Source organism: Coffea eugenioides, unplaced genomic scaffold (genome assembly GCF_003713205.1).
Source record: "Coffea eugenioides isolate CCC68of unplaced genomic scaffold, Ceug_1.0 ScVebR1_2459;HRSCAF=3489, whole genome shotgun sequence".
NCBI classification, from domain to species: domain Eukaryota; kingdom Viridiplantae; phylum Streptophyta; class Magnoliopsida; order Gentianales; family Rubiaceae; genus Coffea; species Coffea eugenioides.
In genome coordinates this window covers 2,550-19,443 of record NW_020862948.1, presented here as the reverse complement: position 1 = coordinate 19,443, position 16,894 = coordinate 2,550, and the positions used below count along the sequence as shown (strand labels likewise).

Genomic DNA, 16,894 nt, shown 5'->3' with positions numbered 1-16,894 from the left:
AATTATTTGATAGGCATTTAAATACCTCAAAAATGTAATAGATAGGATAAATATATTTGTTTTATTTTATTTCCCCTTTTAGATTGCATTTAAGCGCTCCCCGATGTAATAGGTAGGTTGTGTGTTTATGTGGCTTATGTGTTACGTGCCTTACCCGCTTTCCTTAGGATTTTTGCATCTAGATATTATGCGTATGCGTTACGTGCTACGTGCACTTATGTGTTTATTTGTTTTAATTTATGCCTACTTGTCTTATTATGTATTAAAAATGCATGACGTCACCACACTAGTCCAATGCTAGTTGTGGCTTTTCCCCCTCCGCTTACTTGCTAGTCCAACGTTAGTAAGGATTTTTAGAAATATGTTAGTCCAATGCTAGACCCTTAGATCATTCGTGCGTTAGATTCATCTTTGTGTGATATTCATTACATTTTCATGCATATTTTTTAGTTTTAGGATCTTTTCTCATTTGCATGATATTCCTTATTATATTATCCTATATCCCCTACCCTCTATATGTGTTAATCATATCATTTACAATTGCATTTCATTTAGGAAATTGTACAATAAGTAGGTTCATTTGCTTGTTCATATTAGGGGAGTTATTTCTTCAACCATGGGAAATGGGTGATTATAACTCTTTAGTTTAAATATCCCATTAATCCATGTATAAGAAAATTATGTCACGAGTTTTTGTCTCCCGTACCCTTTATGTTGCATTCCTTTTTTTCTTTGATCACTTATATCTATGTATATAATTTAATTTCTTTTCTTTTCTTTTAATTTCATCATTTGCATACTCGTGACACCTTCAAGGAATTATTTTGACCTTCGCAATTAATGCGATTGGTTCAATTAAACCCTTGAATGAACATTTTGTCCCTTTCGATATTTTTATAAATTTAGATTTGCATCCATATAGGAAACATCCAAACGTGATAAAATTAAGGGTTAGATTAGGAAAATTTTGACTAAACCTCGCAACTAGCTTAAACTAGGTTGAAAGGGTGCCTTAGATTTGAGTTAATCGGACCTTTGCCTTCCCTTTCTTCAACCGTGACTCTCGAACCCATTTTCTCTTGTTTTTCGAAGACATGGAGTTGTTAAAAAGGGTTTTATTTTATTTTACTTTTTGTAAAAAAATATTTTTGGGTGACTTGATACACCAAAACTCAAGACCAAGTGGCGACTTCTATTTTTTCTTAAAAACCCTTTTAGACTAAATTTTGGATCCAAATTGTCGCATTTTTTAAAGTCCTATTCTAGGTCCTTTTCATTTATTTTTAAATAAAAATCACATCTTTTATAAAACTCATTATATTTCCGTTACGAAAAATGGGGCGCGACACTATCTTCCTCTCACTTCTATTGGGCATTAGTTAGGTGTTAAGAAAAGCTTTAGCTTCTCTAAATTGTGTAGATTTAGTAGAAGCAACAGCATAGGCTGGGCTATTATATCCCAAAGGCGACGTGCTATCAACCTTCTACACCGGGCATAATCCCAAGAGGGGCGCGAATCGTCTTAAGAGAGCGACCTAGTTCGCGCCTCACCTAGCCAAAATTACTTTATTTCTCTTCCTTTGACTTTTGTTTTACAGGTTGATCGTGCATATCAAGTTCTAAAGGAACAATAATTTAAGACGATTCACAGTACCATCGAAGTTGCAAGCAATGTTGCAAACGCTGCCACTATTGGATCTAGTGATCTCAACAAACCGTTTCGCTTTAGTGGCTAACACTTCAAAAGGTGGGCCAAGAAAGTGATGTTCTATTTGAAGCTAATGAAGGTTGCCTGGGTCTTAGCCACAAAGAATCAAAAAAAGATAGACACCAGTTCAATGACTGATGAAGAAAGGGAGAATCATGCCAAACAACTTCAAAAATGGGAAAATGATGAGGAGGATTGCAGAAATTATATCCTTAATTGTTTGTCTGATAAACTTTATGATTTTTATTCTTCATCTTATACGTCAGCAAAAGGAATTTGGAGAGCATTGCAACAAAAATATGATACTGAAGAAGCAGGCTCGAAAAAATATGCTTGTAGCCGTTATTTCAAGTTTCAAATGGTGAAAAACAAGCCAGTACTAGAGCAAGTTCATGACTTGCAAATGATCGTCCATGAGATTGAATCTGAAGGAGTCAAAGTCGATCCACAAATGCAAGTTGCAGCCATCATTGACAAACTTCCAACATCATGGAAAGATTTTCAGAAAGGGCTACGTCAAGCAACAAGAGTTGACAATAGCAAATTTGATGGCAAGGTTGCACATTGAAGAAGCAGCTAGAAAACAAGATAAAGGTGAAGATTTCAATGGGAGTACTAAGGTAAACTTCCTAACTTCTAGTGAAAATGTCTCTAAGGGTCAACAAGACAAACATAACGCCTTTTTGAAGCCTAGAGGGAAGAATATGAAAAACAAGTTTTCAAAAAATTATTTTAACCACAAAAAGTCAAATCAAGGACCCCCTTCAAAACAAGTTTCAAATACTCCAAATTTTGGAATGAATAATAGAGCTTGTTTTGTTTGTGGAAAATTGGGTCATCGTGCAAAAAATTGTCGTTTTAGAAAATTTGGACCCAATTTTAAGCCATAAGCTAATGCGACTCAACTAATTGAAGAGTCATTTGTGGCTATGGTTTCTGAAATCAATTTTGTTGGAAATACTGAAGGGCGGTGGGCTGATTCTGGTGCCTCTAGGCATGTTTGCTATGATAGAACTTGGTTCAAAAGTTGTTCAACTTGGTTCAAAAGTTGTTCTCCTATTGAAAAAGAAACAAAAGTTTTGCTAGGAGATTCACATACAACCAATGTTCTAGGCATGGGTGAAGTTGAACTAAAGTTTACTTCTGGGCGTATCTTGACCCTAAGAGATGTTCTTCACGTTCCTGAAATTAGAAAGAACTTGGTTTCTTGCTATCTTCTTAATAAGGCTGGTTTTAAGCAGTCTATAGAATCTGATCAATATGTGCTTACAAAGAATAGTACCTTTGTTGGAAAAGGTTATGCTTGTGATGGTATGTTTAAACTTAATGTTGAAATGAATGAAATTTCTACTTCTGCTTATATCGTTTCTTGTATAAATATGTGGCATGCACGTCTTTGTCATATAAATAGCAAATACTTAAAAAATATGAGCCACATAGGGTTAATTCCAAAATTGCATAATGAGTTTGAAAAATATGAATATTGTAGCATGACTAAAATAACTAAACAACCTCATTTGAAAGTTGAAAGAAAAATAGAGTTATTAGAATTAATACATTCTGACATTTGTGAATTTGAAAGCATATTAACATGTGAAGGTAAAAGATATTTTATCACATTTATAGATGATTTTTCAAAATATTGTTATATCTACCTTATGAAACATAAAAGTGAGGCTTTTGAGAAATTTACTATTTTTGTTAAAGAGGTTGAAAATCGTTTTGAAAGAAAAATCAAAAGATTTAGAACAGATAGAGGAAAAGAATATGATACTATTGGCCTTATAAATTTTATCAAATCATTAGAAATAATACATGAGGTTACTCCACCATATTCACCTCAATCAAACGGTGTGGCTAAAAGAAAAAATAGATCTTTGATAGATTTAATAAATGCTATGTTAGCAAATTCGAGTGCAGCTAAAAATTAATGGGGTGAAGCTATTTTAACAGCTAATTATACTTTAAATAGAGTACCACGTAAAAAAGATTTAATAACTCCTCATGAATTATGGAGGAACAAAAAACCCAATATTGAATATTTTAGAGTATGGGGTTGTTTAGCGTATGTAAGAATTTCTGAACCAAAAATTCCAAAATTAGGAATAAAAGCAATTAGATGTATATTTATTGGATATTCTTTAAACAGTAAAGCATATAGATTTCTAGATCTAGAAAATAATGTAGTAATTGAATCTCTAGATGCAATTTTTCATGAAGATAAATTTCCATTTAAAAATAGTGGGGGTATAAAATTGAATGAATATAGTGAAAAATCCGAAGAAGCTAGTTCTTCTAATGTTAAAGGTTCAACTTGAGGAAAAGAGCAATTGAGAACCAATAAAAGGAAAAGGACACAAAAAGATTTTAGTCCTGATTTTCAAACTTATAAAAGGAAAAGATTTTAGTCCTGATTTTCAAACTTATAATAAAAGGAAAAGGACACAAAAAGATTTTGAACCAGAATGCGGTTTGTGAACCTGTTTTTGCGGTTCTGGTTTAGTTTCTTGCATTTTTGACCTGGTTACACTTGAAACTGGGCTGAGTAGCCTTCTTCAACATTGTAGCCCTATCTCTTAGCTTCGAAATGGTGTATCTTGCACCTCCATCCGATAAGTGTAGTGCCAATGGTGCCAAAACCGCAAAATGATGGCAAAAACTATTTTTTTTCGGGTTAGAGTTAATTCCATTTCCGGATTTTCCTGGTTTACTCTAGTGCTTATACATTCTTATGGAGCCCTATTTTGGTGGTATTTGGAATTGGTTTATGACTTGTAATCGAGTCTTACTGTGTTTATTTGAATATTTTAGGGCTTGACTTTCATTTCCGGACTTTTCCCTAACTTGAATTGTACTTGTACTACTTGGAACTTACTGAACGGCTATTGAATGAACTTATTTTGTGTGTGACTTTGGGGCTGGCTGAGGAAATAATAAAGCCATGACAGTTGGAAAAGTAAGCAAATTTAGGGGAAATGCTGTCCAATTTTCTAGGCCGTTTGGTTCCTTTAAGTTTGAATTGCCTTTTGGTAGAAATGGAAGGCTTTTGGGTTGTTTGAGCCTAGGTCTTCATGTTACCTTTTCGTTTCCAAAAATCATGTTTTGCACCCTTGCATTAGTAATTATTTGGCGAGGCATACGACGTGTAGTCGAGCCTCACTTGTGCATTCCGTTTACTCGATTCTGGATGTGAAACTTCAATTGGTTTACTTTGATTATTTTAGCGTTTCTTGGCGATTAAAGCCAATCTGAAGTGAAAACTTTTGAAATATCTGTACTTGAACCGGTGAGTGTACCACTCCCCTCACTTGTTGTTTAACTCGATTTCTGTACGTGCAATCTGTGATATGAACGACTGAACTATCTGTTTATTTTGATTGAGACGAGGGTGTACTTTATCACACTCGTTTTCTTGTCTGTTCATATGCCAAAATTTTGGTGCGAATCTGAATCTGTTATCTGTATCTGTTCTCTGTATCTGTTCTGACGTCGTTTGGAAGCTTGTATCCAACGACCTTTCTGTGACCTCTGAGCTCAACACCTATGGCTAGTTACTCGAGTCGGGCCGGCAAGGGCCTGGTCGATTAGATAACGAACCACGGTAGTCTGTTTTGGGATGTTTGGGTATTGAGACCCTTGATTTCGGTATACTCGAGTATTACCATTTCTGATCTGATTGGATTTCGGGCCCGGTAGGGGTATGTGAGGTGGAAGGAATCGGAGAAAGTGGAGTCTACGGTATTGGATACTCCTTTAGCATTGACGGAGTGTCAACTATTATTTCGATCAAGCTTTGGTGACACAAATGGGAATTTGGCTCCTGAGAGCCACCTGTATCCTTCCTATTTGAATCATTGGTTCCTTTATTTTACATCTGGCACGTGTACCTGATTTGTTAAATGTGAAATGCCATGATTTTACTGCTATATGTCTGGTACCTCATTGAGCGCAAACTCACCCCTTTCTGTTCCTTTTGTTTTCCTTACAGGAAAATAAATCCTTTTGGACTGGATTTGATAGTTGGTTGCCGAATTGAGTTAGATGGACATATCTTTTGTATAGTTCCTTGATTGAAACACTAAATGTACTTTTGGGTCCGTTTCTCTTTTGATTTGGCAAACCGTACATGTATCCACTTTTGAATAACTTTTGTATGCCACTTTGGATTGTATATGCTTAATTTCAATATGTAAATATTTGCTTGATGTTTGGTTGGGTTTTGACGTGTCGGTTACTATTCATGGCCGACTCTGTTTTCATTTTTTTTTTATTTTTGACATTTTGACTTGTTTACGCGCATTTGTAAGTTCCGGAACGTATTAGATCTCTCAAAACTGAACCGTTAGTCCTGGCGAAAGTTGGGCAGGCAGTCCGCTAACCCCTTTGGTTCGCCTTAGGGGAAGGTGGAGCTGTCACAGGTGGTATCAAAGCCACTTCGCGTGGTCTCTGCGCGGAGTGAGTTTGGGGCCAAGTGGTGTTATGGTCCTGCTTTCGTGAATTCGTCGAAAGGTATAAGTGCTCTTTTGAGCATAAGTTATGAACCAGGCATGTTATAAGTGTAAAAATCTTTATCATGAAACTTGAGGAAGATAGAGATGTATGTCGGGTAGGAATCTATAATATGGATGATTTACTCTTGGGACCGGCCGGCTCGAGTTGTGAATTATCTTAGATGGGATTCTTGCGCCCGGATACGAAAGAGATGAGAGCGTAGGTTAGAAAGGATTGGGTGAACTAGAAAGGCGATTCTATGGAATTTCGTGTGGTTTGTTCGGGTGTGGTTAAGCGTGATCAACCTTGATTAAGATCTAGATGGTGTTGTTCTCGTAGATTATGGACGGAGCCCTAGAGGGGGAAAAGCTTTTCGTGAGTTATTTTGTACTCTTGACCTAGTCTGTCTATGGTACTTTCGGATGATCCCGTTACTTTCATGGATCTCTCATATTTGTCTCTATTTGACTGCTACTGTGTGACTGGTTTGGTCCACTTGTGTGTATGTATGCTTTTGATCTATGTGTACCTCTTGGTATTTGCTTATGCTGATAATTATCTTTAATATTATCTTTGCACCTCGACCTTAGATTGACTTAGATCAATGGAGGGAACACGTAGTGACCGGGGACGTGGGCGCGAGCGTAGGCAACCCACGCCGGACAGGGGTGCTGGGGAAACCTCATTTGGACCTAATCCTGAACTGAGGGTTGATCCCAACGTGCAAATAGCTGCCGCTATGCAGCAAATGACCAACTTGCTGGCACAAGTAGTGCAGCAACAGGGCCAAAACCCGAACCCTAATCCTGGAAACCCTGGCAACCATATCGAGAGCGAGGACAGAGCTCTCGAAAGATTTCAAAAGTTTGCTTCACCCAAGTTTCTTGGGAGGCCCGACCCGGATGTCGTCGAAAGGTGGCTCGAGAAGATGGTGGATATTTTTGCAGCCCTACATTACACCGAAAAAAGGCAGGTGACTTTTGTCGTCTTCCAACTAGAAGGGGCGGCCCGTTCCTGGTGGAACGTTATTCGGCAAAAATGGGAACGGGAACAAATGCCCAGGACCTGGGTGAATTTTATGCGGGAATTCAATGCCAAATTTTTCCCTCCCCTAGTTCAGGAGCGGAAGGATGATGAATTTATTCGGTTTCGTCAGGGGGCCCAATTTGTAGCGGAGTACGAGAGCCAATTCACCCGTCTATCAAAATTTGCGCCCGAACTCATCATGATCGAGTAACGAAGAATACGGCGATTTGTCCAGGGCCTAAACGTAGAAATCCAGAAGGACCTCGCGGTAGCCCAAATTAACACCTTCAGCGATGCAGTGGAGAAGGCACAACGAGTAGAGAATGCGAGGCTACAGGTGAAAAACTTCCAAGCCAAGAAAAGGGGCTTTCCTGGGAGTAGCTCTGAGCAAGAAGGTACAAGTACGTCCCCTAAGATTGGAAAGGGAAATGGGGGAGTACGACAACCAGGGGTATCGCGTGATGTATCTCAGGGGGGACCGGTCTCTGCTACTCGTGGTCCCTGTGGATATTGCGGAGGGCCAAATCATACGGAGGCAGATTGTTGGAAGAAAGAAGGAAAATGTCTACGCTGTAGAAGTGCCGATCATCGGATTGCTGACTGCCCAGTTCAATTGCGAAAAGGAAAAGGGACCCCGCAACCCATTAAGACTAACCCTGGACAGTCGGAAAAGGAAGGGACTGGATCCAAGGTACCGGCTCAGGTGTACTCTTTAGAACACCATCAAGGTCCTGACTCATCTAAGGACGTCGAAGGTATGGTCCGTTGGGTACCTTAGATTTTGATAGATTCCGTTGATAAGAAAATTTCGAGGGCGAAATTCTTTTAAGGGTGAGAGAGTGTGAGAACCCGTAACCTTCCCATTTTCTAGGTTTTATTATCTTTAATGGCATGTTTTCTGCATTTTCTTGCTTAGGAAAAATTGCTAGATAATTTTAATGAGTCAATAGAATTTTTAGATGATTTTTCTAGTATCGGTTAGGTTTTGAGAAATTAAGAGCGTATGCCGGACGTGGGACCCGCTAGTGCGAAAAATTCGGAAAAATTCGGCCAATTAGGTTAAGTTTTGGATATTGGGCTTAAATTATCGGGTGTTAGGAGATAATTAGAGGATACCTTATGGATTAGAGTGAGAGGGAACAAAAGGATATTCATGCATTTAATGGGGTGACAAGTGTCAACATGTGATTAAATCTTGCCATTTTGACCACTATTCATGCCTTTACCAAATTAATAGCAAAATTCACCAAAAATTCACCATTTTTCTCCCTCTCTTGGCCGACCTCTTCAAGCAACAAAAGAAAAGAAAACTCTCCACAATTTTGTCTTCAATCTTGCCCAATCTTTCAATTAAACCGATTAATCTTCCAATTACTCCATAAAACCTCTTAGTTTGGCGGAGTTAAGCTTGGTTGTGAAGTTGTTTGGAAAGCTAAGGTGACTAGTTGCTCTCTCTCTTGTGTTGCTAAGGTGAGTAGTGAAGGAACCCCTCTCCTCCATCTAATGATTTTAATTCATGATTGGTGGTAGTTTAAGATGTAAGTTTATGGATTATATCTTGATTTTTGGTTGAATTGGTGAAGTTTTATAATTATTGGTGATTTTCTGTTTTAATATGATTGTTATGGTGTGGCTATGTATGATGATTGGAAATGATATAGAATGAAACTAGAAGGTATATTTGGTGGTTAATTGCAAGAAATTTCTGTTTTGGAAGGAAAATTGGAAACCTAGGGTTTCATGTTCTTACATTCTGCCTGGCACTGTAGCTCATAGCTAGGGGCTGAATTGACCTTGGGTTAAAACATAAAAGTTGTAGGGAATGATATTTTAGAGATGCCTGCAAACTTTCAGGTCAATCGGAACAACGTAGCTTGAGAAAAGACTGAAATACCCCTGCTGCCCTGTTTTTACCCGAACTTGAGAATTGCTTCTGTAATTGGTTAATTTGGTTAGGAATGATTCTGATTTGGTTGTTGGTGCCTTCTGATAAATTGTATCCTGATGTCTTATCTTTCGGATAGCTTTGGAATTACCTATTTTGGACTTAAGTAGCCTGACTTATGATGTTTGAACCAGAATGCGGTTTGTAAACCTGTTTTTGCGGTTCTGGTTTAGTATCTTGCATTTTTGACCTGGTTAAACTCGAAACTGAGCTGAGTAGCCTTCTTCAACATTGTAGCCCTATCTCTTAGATTCGAAACGGTGTATCTTGCACCTCCATCCGATAAGTGTAGTGCCAATGGTACCAAAACCACAAAATGATGGCAAAAACTATTTTTTTTCGGGTTAGAGTTAATTCCATTTCCGGATTTTCCTAGTTTACTCTAGTGCTTATACATTCTTATGGATCCCTATTTTGGTGGTATTTGGAATTGGTTTATGACTTGTAATCGAGTCTTATTGTGTTTATTTGAATATTTTAGGGCTTGACTTTCATTTCCGGACTTTTCCCTAACTTAAATTGTACTTGTACTACTTGGAACTTACTGAACGGCTATTGAATGAACTTATTTTGTGTGTGACTTTGGGGCTGGCTGAGGAAATAATAAAGCCATGACGGCTGGAAAAGTAAGCAAATTTAGGGAAAATGCTGTCCAATTTTCTAGGCCGTTTGGTTCCTTTAAGTTTGAATTGCCTTTTGGTAGAAATGGAGGGCTTTTGGGTTGTTTGTGCCTAGGTTTTCATGTTATCTTTTCGTTTCCAAAAATCATGTTTTGCACCCTTGCATTAGTAATTATTTGGCGAGGCATACAACGTGTAGTCGAGCCTCACTTGTGCATTCCGTTTACTCGATTCTGGATGTGAAACCTTCAATTGGTTTACTTTGATTATTTTAGCGTTTCTTGGCGATTAAAGCCAATCTGAAGTGAAAACTTTTGAAGTATCTGTACTTGAACCGGTGAGTGTACCACTCCCCTCACTTGTTGTTTAACTCGATTTCTGTACGTGCAATCTGTGATATGAACGACTGAACTATCTGTTTATTTTGATTGAGACGAGGGTGTACTTTATCACACTCGTTTTCTTGTCTGTTCATATGCCAAATTTTGGTGCGAATCTGAATCTGTTATCTGTATCTGTATCTGTCTCTATATCTGTTCTGACGTCGTTTGGAAGCTTGTATCCAACGACCTTTCTGTGACCTCTGAGCTCAACACCTGTGGCTAGTTACTCGAGTCGGGCCGGCAAGGGCCTGGTCGATTAGATAACGAACCACGGTAGTCTGTTTTGGGATGTTTGGGTATTGAGACCCTTGATTCCGGTATACTCGAGTATTACCATTTCTGATCTGATTGGATTTCGGGCCCGGTAGGGGTATGTGAGGTGGAAGGAATCGGAGAAAGTGGAGTCTACGGTATTGGATACTCCTTTAGCGTTGACGGAGTGTCAACTATTATTTCGATCAAACTTTGGTGACGCAAATGGGAATTTGGCTCCTGAGAGCCACCTGTATCCTTCCTATTTGAATCATTGGTTCCTTTACTTTACATCTGGCACGTGTACCTGATTTGTTAAATATGAAATGCCATGATTTTACTGCTATATGTCTGGTACCTCATTGAGCGCAAGCTCACCCCTTTCTGTTCCTTTTGTTTTCCTTACAGGAAAATAAATCCTTTTGGACTGGATTTGATAGTTGGTTGCCGAATTGAGCTAGATGGACATATCTTTTGTATAGCTCCTTGACTGAAACACTAAATGTACTTTTGGGTCCGTTTCTCTTTTGATTTGGCAAACCATACATGTATCCACTTTTGAATAACTTTTGTATGTCACTTTGGATTGTATATGCTTAATTTCAATATATAAATATTTGCTTGATGTTTGGTTGGATTTTGACGTGTCGGTTACTATTCATGGCCGACTCTGTTTTCATTTTTTTTATTTTTGACATTTTGACTTGTTTACGCGCGATTGTAAGTTCCGGAACGTATTAGATCGCTCTAAACTGAAACCGTTAGTCCTGGCGAGAGCTGGGCAGGCAGTTCGCTAACCCCTTTGGTTCGCCTTAGGGGAAGGTGGGGCTGTCACAATGACATCTCTGGAGATTTGTAGTGCCCTGAGTCTAGTTTCTAAAGGTACAAATTTTACAGTTTTTTGGCAAATATAGCTTGAGTTGTATTAGTTTATTTGAGTACTATAGCAGCAGATTTTACAGTCATCCTTGAGCAGCCTTGGGAAATTGGCCATAACTTGGTGTAGGAAAGTTGGGGTTGACCACCGTTGGTTGCGTTATAAACTAGATTTTTAGGGCTTCTTGTGAGTGTAAATATTTGGCCCTAGTTCTAGATATAAAGAATTTGGTGCAGCTCTAAAGTCAGCTGAAAATCAACTCTACTTGTAGTTGAGATGCTCATGGTTTAATGATACTTTGTTTCTGTTATTTTCCAGTAGGTTCTGATCCTAATCAAGGAATCTAAGCTTGACTTGGGTTTTAGGACTTGTTTTTTTGAAATTGAACTCTGATTCATGTTGTGGCAAGTTGTAATTGAACAAACATAGAGGAATAACTGTGAAAAGAAAAGGAACAACTAAAGTGTGAGTGTCCAAAAAGTCAGTTTTTCAAAAATAAAATATTATTATTATACTGCCAAATGCATGTTTTTGGTGATGAAATTTCTGTGCATCTAGAATGTGGTTCACTCGTTACTAAATTGGTGTTTAAATTTGTATTGATTTATACTCTGGTCGCCGTGATTATTGTTAAACATGGTACCATTGATGACTGTTGTTGTTACTAGGGCCCATGTCAAGTTTAGTCAAAATGCTATGAGCTGGTAATGGACTTAGTCGATTGGTTTTGGCTATCTTGACAAAGCAACCCGACATGTAGGTGCATAAGGGCTTCTACATGTTTGTGCCGAGATTGATGCGCGCATTTACTGAAACTGATATAAACCGATACGGTGGAGTGTTTGGGATCAAGAGCGCACATGTTGTGATAAGGAGGTTGCGCCTTGTTACTGTTCTTGATACTATTGTCTATTGATGCATAACACCGTTATCATGCCAAAAACTGAATTGTATCGCTTCTGGTAGATTAGTCTATTCATATGTACTATGTGAATTATGGGTGTTCATTTTTTGTAAAAACTTACCATAATACTACACATAGTAGTATTGAGAATACATACAGTTATTTTTTTTTAATAATACTAATCTTTGAGTTTGAAAATTATTTATGAAACCATGCTCACACACATCATGGCCTCACTGAGCCTTTAGCTCACTGTCCTTTTGAAATGTTTTCTGCAAAATTTTGTGTAAGGTATACGCCGGAAGTGCAGGAGTTTACTTGGGAGTTGGAGCTGTGTAGATATTTTTTGGTAGTTGAATGCTTCTGGAGCTATTTTGAGTATTAAGTTGATCTAACTTCTTATGGGTAGGCAACTTTTGTACATGTAAAGGTTTGTATTTGCTATTCTAAGGCTGTAAGAGTTTACCTTGTTGAAACTTTGAAGTAATATTTACTTCTATTAAGTTTGCAAATTGAGTCTTGGCGAGACCCAGACAAGTGTTCTGCTACCCCCTTCCCAAGGGGAGGTGGGGTGGTTGGGGCGCCACAGTGCTTCTGTTCCTTTTGTATTAGTTATTGATTATAAAAGACTTAATCGTTGAGTAAGTGATGAGGATAGTTTATAAGTTGAAGGTTGTTGTTGGTAAAAAAGAATTCAATTTTGATGTATTTTGGTTAAAAGGACTAAATCAATTAAAAATGATAGTTCCAAGATGTGCGTTTGATAAAACTAAAACTCGAAAACTGAAATTTAAAGTTTGAATCCATTAAATTACTGAATTGTTAAGTATAAAATTAGATACATTTAAGTATATATTAGATTCAGTAATAAATAAATAGTTTATCGCTTATTTTTTGAAACAAGTTTTGCCTATGAAATTCAGTACCGTTTAATTAACTCGGATTTTCAATTTTTGATTATCAAACGTGTCTAAACATATTAAAATTTAAATCCATTCAATTCAAGTGCTGAATTGAGTTATCAAATAGGGCCTAACTTAGCTAAAATGTAAATTAAGGATTAAAACAATTTTAGTAGAAAAAGGTTTAAATAATTTATTTCCCGTCCCCTATTTAACAAATTTGAAATTGGCTTGGATGTTGTACCAAAAATGAAAAAATAATAACAACGTGACTTGGTCAGCTAACAAAGGAGCAAAAGAGAAAATTTATTCAAGTTGGTGGCAATTAATACGTTAGCTTAACATTTATTGAAAATTCTCTGACCTCTGTTGAGTTTTAGCAAAAGTTGTATGGAAAAATTTTAGCATTTTATTTTATGAGAAAGAATTACAAACTTACACTCAGAAAATCCCTACTTTCAACCACTCTTGCTATGAGAATCAAAACTGAAGTTTAATTAGCACCAAATATCGTAAGAGGTGATTCTGATTCTTGAAACTTTCGCTGGCTGTCTAATCATCTTTTTTAATCAACTAACTTTGAAAGAGAATGGCCGACTGGTGTAGTCTTCTAATAAAAGCTAGCAAAGTCAAACCTAGAACCTAAACTTTGGACATAAAATAAACTTAGGTCTGATCACCAATGGACAGCACCCAATGTTTTCTCTTTAGGCTTAACCGTTAAGAATAGTATACATGACACAAAACTCACACATGCCGTAGGATAAATTGTCAAATTAATAAAGTGGAATGAATATTAACATCATAAGCACATTAAACTTATAATGAACATTAGAGACATCCTTCAATTGTAGGTACATGATTTGAATTTCAATCCCACCTTACAATTTGTGAATAGAATATCATGTCTACGCAGAATCATTTCAAGAAGAGATGTTAATAAAAGCCATGACAAGTCTACACAACAAATTCAGGCACTTGGTTCCTTGTAATTTTAAGCAAGGAAAAGTGAGTTGACACCAGTATTATTCTCTTCTCTAGGTGTTTATGAAATTATTATAGCAGGTTGATCTAGTAACTAGGAAGGTCACCCATGATATTAGGATTAATAGCTCCAAAATAGTACACTTTGACAGTAAAGAAACAATAAGAAATGCTACATATTTTTTCTAATATCCACGAGTCACTCTTCAGATTCTTCTGAAGCCAGAGAAGGCAGACATGGGCTGAAATGACTGGAAATTACTCTCGAATCAAGAAACTCCAAGACTGGTCCAGTTTCTACACATCTAGGCACCTTATATTGACCAATAGAAGCCCCTCTAGAGACAGCAAACTCCACAAGATCCTGAAATGTACCATTCTTTAACACACGAATTTCCAGTGGTGCAATTGCTCCGTGTACTCGATATTGTTTGTATATTAAGCTGAATGAGTTCTCAATTGTTTGGCAGCAACGGCTGATAGCCTCATCACTTTGTACATTCTTGTCCGAGTCCTTAACTGACAACTCCCAATATATAACATAATGCCCTGGAGCTATCTTTTTACTTGCATGACTCGTATAATCAACCAAGCTTACATTGTATGCTTGGAGAATTTGGGATGCATTATCCATAGCCATTTGTAACTCAACCTCATCTGTTTTATCCCCTTCAATGCTCAATAGCACACCTTTCCTCCTCAAGAACTTGAATTTTGGTGCCGAATTGTGAAATCCTGTTACTCTAAGTATATCGCCCATTTGATACCTGTACAATCCGGCATATGTAGTAATCACGACTTCATAGTCCTTGCCAACTTCTACATCCACAAGATCAATAAGGTCAGGAGTTGTAACAGTACTATTACCGATATCCATCTTGGAAGAATGATGTTCCTGCGGTATAAATTCGAAATAGGCTAAGTTTGGCATGAAAGTAAATGACACGTCTTCGGGTTTGGATATGGGATTGAGGTTAATTCCGAAGCAACACTCAGAGGATGCATACTTGGCAGTTGAAATGGGTAGCCCGCCGCTATAATAATCGAGGGAGGTAGCATATTGGATCATTGAACCAGTGATTAAAGTTTCGAGATACTTTGCATTAGGCCAAATTCTTTGAATAATTCCTTCCCAATTCTCTCCAGAGCACTCACTGGTTAAAAAATCTGCAAGTTCTGGATCGGATTTCATGATTCGAGCCATGCATTCTCGAAGTGGCTCGTAAGTTATTTTGGGATTGAGTGATCCAACTCTAATGTCATGAACCAAATCTTGCCAATTGAGTTCAAAAAACTTAATGACTCGGAGTAGTGCTGAAGCCAAAGAAGCACCAACCCGGTTGATTTGTTTGCGTTGATAGAGCCCACACAGCAATTGGACATACATGCTTTGGACATAATCTGTGCACAGGACACTTTCATAGGGGCTTGTGTATTGGGTGTAGGGATCACGTCTTTGGTTCTTGTAGTGTTCACTTCTGTAGTATTTAGCAAGGGCTGTTAGTGTCATATGTCCTCCTGGGGTCCTTGTCTCTGGCCATGAAAAGTAGAAATACAGCCCTTTTCCCTTGTTCAAATCTGGAACATAGCTGTCTTATGGAGGAATAAATAAATACATACATATATATATATATATACACATGCATGCATACATACATATATACATGACTGGCATTTCTATACATGACTTTAATGGATTAATTTGTCTTACGTGTTCATGACTGGCATCTGAAGACTTGATAGAACCTGACGACGATTCCATTCTTCTTCGGGCATAGGGATCAGTTTTCTTTTACCTGATGTCGTCGTCCCAGAGCTGAAAAAGTTAAAAATTTGTGGCTAAGTACAAAAAAATTCAAGAAGGTGCTTAACTTTAACTAATCAAATATGAAAAAATTATTTACTAGCAGTCTTTTAAGGAAACTGGTTTGCATATCAAACAGTGAAAAAAAAATTCTTGAAGAACCTATGGTGTATATAGGTAACAAAATTCACCTGAGCAAAAATTCAGAAACAGGTAGAGCTGTCAAGATGGCGGAACGATCACCGTTTTCCATACGCTGAATTTCAGGCCGAATATCCTCGTAAGTAATACATGGAACTTTGGATGTAAATGTCTTAGTGTCAGTTGCACCATCAAGATTGAATCGTTGTAGATACTCAGTTTCAGCATTCTGTTTTAGTATATCTGCCAAGACCATCTTCTGGACTTGACCAGCATTTTTGGTCACCTCTTCAATGAACTCTAGAGCCTCCGTATTCCAATTAGTTTCCATTATGACTTGAAGAATGTTAAAGAAAAGGAGGGATTATGGGATGTAGATGTAGTTTAGGGATATACATGTGTGTGTGTGTGTGTATATATATATATATATACAGAGAGAGAGAGAGAGAAATGTGCAATCAAACCTGAGTGATCGAATTAAACTGTTAGACATTTTGGACGAAAATTTTGTTAGCTTGTCAACCTTAATTTGTAAAGTGGTCCCAATACCCAAACCCAAAATGCAAGTTATGCAACCTCCAAAACAAAGAAAAGAAAAAACGCGTTTCTCACTCGGGTTCTTCATTATTGAATGGGTAAATTACTAATAACTTCCATTCCTCTCTGGTTTCATGTAAATTGTAAATTTAATGGGAAATAGCCTATGCAATGTCATTTACTGAAATGCCATTAGTGCACTTACTTAAATACGAAATCAAACAACAACTTAACCACTTGTACAAAACTATAGAGGGTTTATGTGGATAAAAGTAAAAATTACAGCGGATAAAGTGGATATTTATGAAAATAATAAGAGA

The 16,894-nt window shown here is 37.4% G+C and overlaps 1 protein-coding gene across 1 annotated transcript; it reads right to left on the bottom strand.

Annotated features, from left to right (window-relative positions):
- Window positions 1-14,291: 14,291 nt before the first annotated feature.
- On the bottom strand, window positions 14,292-16,368 carry LOC113756728 (probable indole-3-acetic acid-amido synthetase GH3.1). Its single transcript, XM_027300284.1, has 3 exons — window positions 16,088-16,368; window positions 15,804-15,908; window positions 14,292-15,681 (listed from the first exon to the last, which is right to left on the bottom strand). The coding sequence occupies exons 1-3, from the start codon at window positions 16,366-16,368 to the stop codon at window positions 14,292-14,294; spliced, it is 1,776 nt and encodes a 591-aa protein (XP_027156085.1).
- Window positions 16,369-16,894: the final 526 nt, after the last annotated feature.

Bases quoted from the DNA above. Each gene is read 5' to 3' on its own strand.
- LOC113756728 (XM_027300284.1), bottom strand. From the start codon at position 16,368: ATGGAAACTAATTGGAATACGGAGGCTCTAGAGTTCATTGAAGAGGTG. The intron at 15,909-16,087 runs GTGAATTTTGTT...TAACTTTTTCAG, and splicing joins GTTTCTGAATTTTTGCTCAG to CTCTGGGACGACGACATCAG. The intron at 15,682-15,803 runs GTAAGACAAATT...TCCATAAGACAG, and splicing joins CAGATGCCAGTCATGAACAC to CTATGTTCCAGATTTGAACA.